The sequence below is a fragment of the Saccostrea cucullata genome, unplaced genomic scaffold, assembly GCF_032062105.1.
Source record: "Saccostrea cucullata isolate Sc308-1 unplaced genomic scaffold, CSIRO_AGI_Scuc_v1 ctg19588, whole genome shotgun sequence".
NCBI lineage: Eukaryota > Metazoa > Mollusca > Bivalvia > Ostreida > Ostreidae > Saccostrea > Saccostrea cuccullata.
The window spans coordinates 1,545-8,202 of NW_026937675.1; the positions used below are offsets into that span (position 1 = coordinate 1,545).

Consider the following 6,658-nt stretch of genomic DNA (forward strand, 5'->3'; position numbering starts at 1 on the left):
GACCATCGGACTTTGGCGTGACCATCAGACTTTTGAGTCCCATCGCACTTTGGAGTCCTACATATATATCAAAGGATAATAAGGATTAAGGACATTGTAGAAAGTACTATTTTGCTGACACAAATTTCTATCCATTTTATTCAACAGAACAAGTTGTTAAATGTAACAAAAAATAACAAAGTAATAAACTTCTTGTTTAAAATAAAATAAAATAAATATAGTTATTGACTAGAGTTATCACCAAATCACAAGTGTGGGAATACTTCATGTTTTTGAAAGTAGGGGACGTGGTTGACAAAACAATTACTTGTGATTTGGTTTTCCTTCCACATGTGTATGCCATGTTTTATTAAATGTCTTCGATGTTAGCTGTATTTTCATTGGTTAAAGAACCCTTCATTGAAATAAACAACCAATCACAACACGTGTTGCAAGCAAATTAGTATTATATAAAAGATAAAAAAAACCGAAGCGAATTCCGGAAAACCTGACTCGAACTGAACCGAATGCCATTTCGGAGCGGTTAACCGAGTTTTCGGTTAACCGTGACAGCCCTAGTAAACAGGGTTATTTTTGCCCCGCTTTATTTTTGCCCTTTCACACTTTCAAACAATTAGCCCATTTTAAATTTGCCCAGTCACAGTTTTGGTTAAGGAATTATACTGTATCCTTTGAATTTGCCCTGTTTTAAATTCGTCCAACCAAGATACATGTAAGGGCCAAAGAGGTGAAAATAAAACAGGGGTGATTATTTCCATATATACAGTATCTGGTTTCCATGGTACTTAGGTGAATATTTTATGTTAGCTCAGTTATTATCAGATACATGATTTTTTTGAGTTACCCAGGTCAATATCTGATATCTAGTTTTTTGTATTACTTAAGTCATTATTCATCTAATATCTGATATCTGGTGTTACCTAGGTGATAGTCGATAGGCTTGTATTCCTGGAATCCCCGTACTGACAAAGCGTCGTTAGAAATCTCCTCAAAATACTCCATGTGTGGCTCCACAATTAACAGGTGTGGTCGCTTGGAAACCTGTCTGTTGTCCTAGCAACCAATATAAATATGTTCAAAGTATTAAATCTCTAACATAACTGTACTTTTCAAATAAAGTGCATTTTATGAAGACGGAAAAAACAAAATATTACTCATTGATTTCTGAAGATAACAAGACAATAACTAATAAATTTACTTTGGTTGAGAAATGCATAGAATTCTTTCAGAATTTTTACAATCAGTGTGCCTACCTCTTCCTGGGTTTCTTTTTCAAACGTTAGAATGACCAAACTGTCACTCAGCGGAGAAATACCACATGCAAACGAGTCAATAGTAAACATGGCAACTGCAAAATAAAATGTCAACTGAGCGGAGAAATACCAAAGGCAAACGAGTCGATAGTAAACATGGCAACTGAAAAATGAGCCAAAGGTCACCGAGTGGAGAAATACCACTGGAAAACGGCGCGATCATACACACAGCAACTGAAAAAATGACCAAGCTGTCTCCAAGTGGGGAAATACTACAGGCAAGTGACATTCAACTTTTATTTGATAAAATAATAATGTAACAGCAAAACTTGTTTAGTATGAACACATATATAGCGAATTTATCTTGGATCCCCAACTATATAAATTTAACAAATTCCTTATAGATTTAACGAATTACTGAATCCGATATAGTGAAGTAATTTCACATGTCTAAGTGACCTCTTTATAGCCGAGTTTTACTGTGCTAATATATATACAATATCTATTACTCACTGATTTCTACATATCTTTGTGGTAAGTCTCTGATATTATTGTATAACTCACTGATTTCTACATATCTTTGTGGTAAGTCTCTGATATTATTGTATAACTCACTGATTTCTACATATCTTTGTGGTAAGTCTCTGATATTATTGTATAACTCACTGATTTCGACATATCTTTGTGGTAAGTCTCTGATATTATTGTATAACTCACTGATTTCGACATATCTTTGTGGTAAGTCTCTGATATTATTGTATAACTCACTGATTTCTACATATCTTTGTGGTAAGTCTCTGATATTATTGTATAACTCACTGATTTCTACATATCTTTGTGGTAAGTATCTGATGTATAACTCACTGATTTCTACATATCTTTGTGGTAAGTCTCTGATATTATTGTATAACTCACTGATTTCTACATATCTTTGTGGTAAGTCTCTGATATTATTGTATAACTCACTGATTTCTACATATCTTTGTGGCAAGTCTCTGATATTATTGTATAACTCACTGATTTCTACATATCTTTGTGGTAAGTCTCTGATATTATTGTATAACTCACTGATTTCTACATATCTTTGTGGTAAGTCTCTGATATTATTGTATAACTCACTGATTTCGACATATCTTTGTGGTAAGTCTCTGATATTATTGTATAACTCACTGATTTCTACATATCTTTGTGGTAAGTCTCTGATATTATTGTATAACTCACTGATTTCTACATATCTTTGTGGTAAGTCTCTGATATTATTGTATAACTCACTGATTTCGACATATCTTTGTGGTAAGTCTCTGATATTATTGTATAACTCACTGATTTCTACATATCTTTGTGGTAAGTCTCTGATATTATTGTATAACTCACTGATTTCTACATATCTTTGTGGAAAGTCTCTGATATTATTGTATAACTCACTGATTTCTACATATCTTTGTATCGTCTCTGATATTATTGTATAACTCACTGATTTCTACATATCTTTGTGGTAAGTCTCTGATATTATTGTATAACTCACTGATTTCTACATATCTTTGTGGTAAGTCTCATATTATTGTATAACTCACTGATTTCTACATATCATATTATTGTATAACTCACTGATTTCTACATATCTTTGTGGTAAGTCTCTGATATTATTGTATAACTCACTGATTTCTACATATCTTTGTGGTAAGTCTCTGATATTATTGTATAACTCACTGATTTCTACATATCTTTGTGGTAAGTCTCTGATATTATTGTATAACTCACTGATTTCTACATATCTTTGTGGTAAGTCTCTGATATTATTGTATAACTCACTGATTTCTACATATCTTTGTGGTAAGTCTCTGATATTATTGTATAACTCACTGATTTCTACATATCTTTGTGTCTCTGATATTATTGTATAACTCACTGATTTCTACATATTGTATAACTCACTGATTTCTACATATCTTTGTGGTAAGTCTCTGATATTATTGTATAACTCACTGATTTCTACATATCTTTGTGGTAAGTCTCTGATATTATTGTATAACTCACTGATTTCTACATATCTTTGTATCGTCTCTGATATTATTGTATAACTCACTGATTTCTACATATCTTTGTGGTAATCTAAATATCTTTGTGGTAAGTCTCTGATATTATTGTATAACTCACTGATTTCTACATATCTTTGTGGTAAGTCTCTGATATTATTGTATAACTCACTGATTTCTACATATCTTTGTGGTAAGTCTCTGATATTATTGTATAACTCACTTTGATATTATTGTATAACTCACTGTCTCTGATATTATTGTATAACTCACTGATTTCTACATATCTTTGTGGTAAGTCTCTGATATTATTGTATAACATATCTTTGTGGTAACTGATTTCTGATTTCTACATATCTTTGTGTATAACTCACTGATTTCTACATAAGTCTCTGATATTATTGTATAACTCACTGATTTCTACATATCTTTGTGGTAAGTCTCTGATATTATTGTATAACTCACTGATTTCTACATATCTTTGTGGTAAGTCTCTGATATTATTGTATAACTCACTGATTTCTACATATCTTTGTGGATAAGTCTCTGATATTATTGTATAACTCACTGATTTCTACATATCTTTGTGGTAAGTCTCTGATATTATTGTATAACTCACTGATTTCTACATATCTTTGTGGTAAGTCTCTGATATTATTGTATAACTCACTGATTTCTACATATCTTTGTGGTAAGTCTCTAATGTCCCGATCCTCCCTGTCTTTTACAATACAAACCTGAAATTTAATTTTCATCACATATTACATCATTACATTGAAATTAAAAATGATTTTAAAATGAGGTAGCATGTTTATTTTGAAATTTAAAAATTTAAAAGATAACTTTCATCTTCAAAGAATGTATTCAATCAGTCCAGTCCAATACGAAAATTCGTAATATTATGAAAAAACGTAAGATTACGAGAAAGCGTAATATTACAAGTTATCGTAAGATAAAACTTATACATGTGTATTACAATTTTTCGTAATGTAGTTAAATTACTATATATAGAGGCTATATTATGAGTTTTCGTAATCCAAGACAAATTCAAGCATTGCAAGAAATTGAGTGGTGGTAGCAAAGTATGACGTCAGTAATATATCAGATTCCACATCTACTAATAGCACACGGTCAGTTTTGTCAGCTACGCCTATCAGAAAGCATGGAAATTCAAGAAGAAAGTACCGCCAGCGATGGGTGAGTGGACAATTTCTTTCATTATTCTTTTATAGGAATTTTCCCAAGGATAAGACCAATTTTCCAGTAAATTTCAATATTCGCTTAAGCATGTCGCATTGGTCTATATCACCCGAACTCTCTACTTTTCTTGCGAAGTCTACCCTAAAAATCACACCCTCGTCTCATAATACAACTGTACGTGCAATTCTTATTGAAATACAAAGAATTCAAATCTCAGTAAGAGTCGTACAAGTTATCGCCCGTGACATCTCGTAGTAAACGTCATACTTTTCTACCCGCCACTCAATTTCTTGCAATGCTTGAATTTGTCTTGAATTACTAAAACTTGTAATATAGTCTCTACAATCTGCTATATTACACGTATTTGTAATTTAACTACATAATGAAAAATTGTAATATAAGTTTTATATTACGATAACTTGTAATATTACGCTCTCTCGTAATCTTACGTTTTTTTCGTAATATTACGAATTTTCGTATTGGACTGGACTGTTCAAATCAAATAAAAGTATATTTTTTTACATCTTCAATTAAGTTCTAATTATACAGAAATAATTCTACTTTTACTTTCTGTTTGGTACACATCATATTTTCTTACTTTCACTTTATCTGCCCATGCAAGGAGAAGTGTGCGTCCATCTTTCCAACACATATTGCATTTGTATTGGTCAGGCCGATAGCTAAAAATAGAAAAGCAATTGTGTCACATCTGGAGCTTATGAATAAACATTTTGATATTTGAACTCTGTTTATTAATTTTACTGAATTAGATGTCTATAATTCTTATCACTTTATTTATAATAATTCACCTGTGGTCTTTACTGATGAAGGTGATTCTGTTCCTGGAGCTCATATCAAAAATTTTTACTCCCTGACAATAAAAAAATGAATAACTAATAAAAACCCAATCATTTTCTCGAATCTCTTTCATTTTTGTACATTGTAAATATACAGTATTACACAGTTATACATGCAGCAAACTGCCAAGGTCAAAAGATTTTGATTCGTTACAAAAATGTAAATCTTTTTACTCATTAAGTTTATAACTGTGTTATTATATGCATGTAACTGGGAATGAAAATCAACCTGCTGTAAGCATGGATTCATAATAAGCATACTCACTATAAGCAAGTTTTACTGTTAGTATTATAGGATTGAGAAGACAACCATTTTAATGCATACCACAGAAATAAATGCAAAGAAGTCTTGTCTTCCATTTAATTGCTTAGATCAGCCCTACCCTCTAACTGTATTATTAGTTTGGAGATTAAAACTCAGATGATCATTTTTCCAGCGCAATGAAACCCCCGTTACACTTTATCTCTCTGATCAGCCCCCCCCCCCCAAACTTTTTTATTGGCTTAGTACAGCTACCTGTGTATATAGTTATGTACATGTACTTACATGATCGTTTATCCACGCAATGAAATCCCCCTTCCACGTTATCTCTCTGATCAGCCCCCCCCCCCTATCCCCCACCCACCCACCCCCCAATCCAACTGTATGACTGCTTTACAGCTATATAATTATATACTTACATGATCGTTTGTCCACGCAATGAAATCCCCCTTCCACTTTATCTCTCTGATCAGCCCCTCCCCCTGGTGGAGAAGTACTGTCTTGTGTCGGTTGAACAGTCCTCCTCTCTCATTCAATATCAGCTATAAATAGAATAAAAATATAATTTGTCTTCAAAATAATATTAATAATAATAATTGAAAGAATTTACTTGCACTTTTGCAAAAAGTTAAAATAGTTTAACTCCAGCAAATCACTGAGAAATCAAATGAAAATGAGTCCAGTTAAGGGAAATTAGTACTCTAAATAGTCAAAACAAGAGGTTATAAAATAATGATAATAAAGTCCTTATGAAATAAAAAGAGATTAGTTTAATAATTATTTAATTAATAATCTGTAGCCACTGACCTTGTCGTCCCCGGTAACAAAGTTTTTCCCACTGCCATGTTTAGCAAATTTGGGGTCTATGGCAACGGCCTTGACCGGTCTGTCAAAGTTCACGGTCTGATTGTTCTCCGAGGTGTACAGCCCTGATATCATCACCTGTAAATAGGTCATCATAATTATATAGGTCACTTAACATCATAATCATAAAGGTCAATAGTGGAAGTTAACATCATAATTATATAGGTCACTAGGGGAAATTTACAT

At 32.2% G+C, this 6,658-nt stretch overlaps 1 protein-coding gene across 1 annotated transcript; it reads right to left on the reverse strand.

The window, feature by feature from the left end:
- Nucleotides 1-873: 873 nt before the first annotated feature.
- LOC134248639 (vacuolar protein sorting-associated protein 41 homolog) lies at nt 874-6,548 on the reverse strand. Its single transcript, XM_062731044.1, has 7 exons — nt 6,416-6,548; nt 6,028-6,150; nt 5,299-5,360; nt 5,088-5,169; nt 3,960-4,026; nt 1,254-1,348; nt 874-1,053 (listed from the first exon to the last, which is right to left on the reverse strand). The coding sequence occupies exons 1-7, from the start codon at nt 6,545-6,547 to the stop codon at nt 889-891; spliced, it is 726 nt and encodes a 241-aa protein (XP_062587028.1). The 5' UTR covers nt 6,548; the 3' UTR covers nt 874-888.
- Nucleotides 6,549-6,658: the final 110 nt, after the last annotated feature.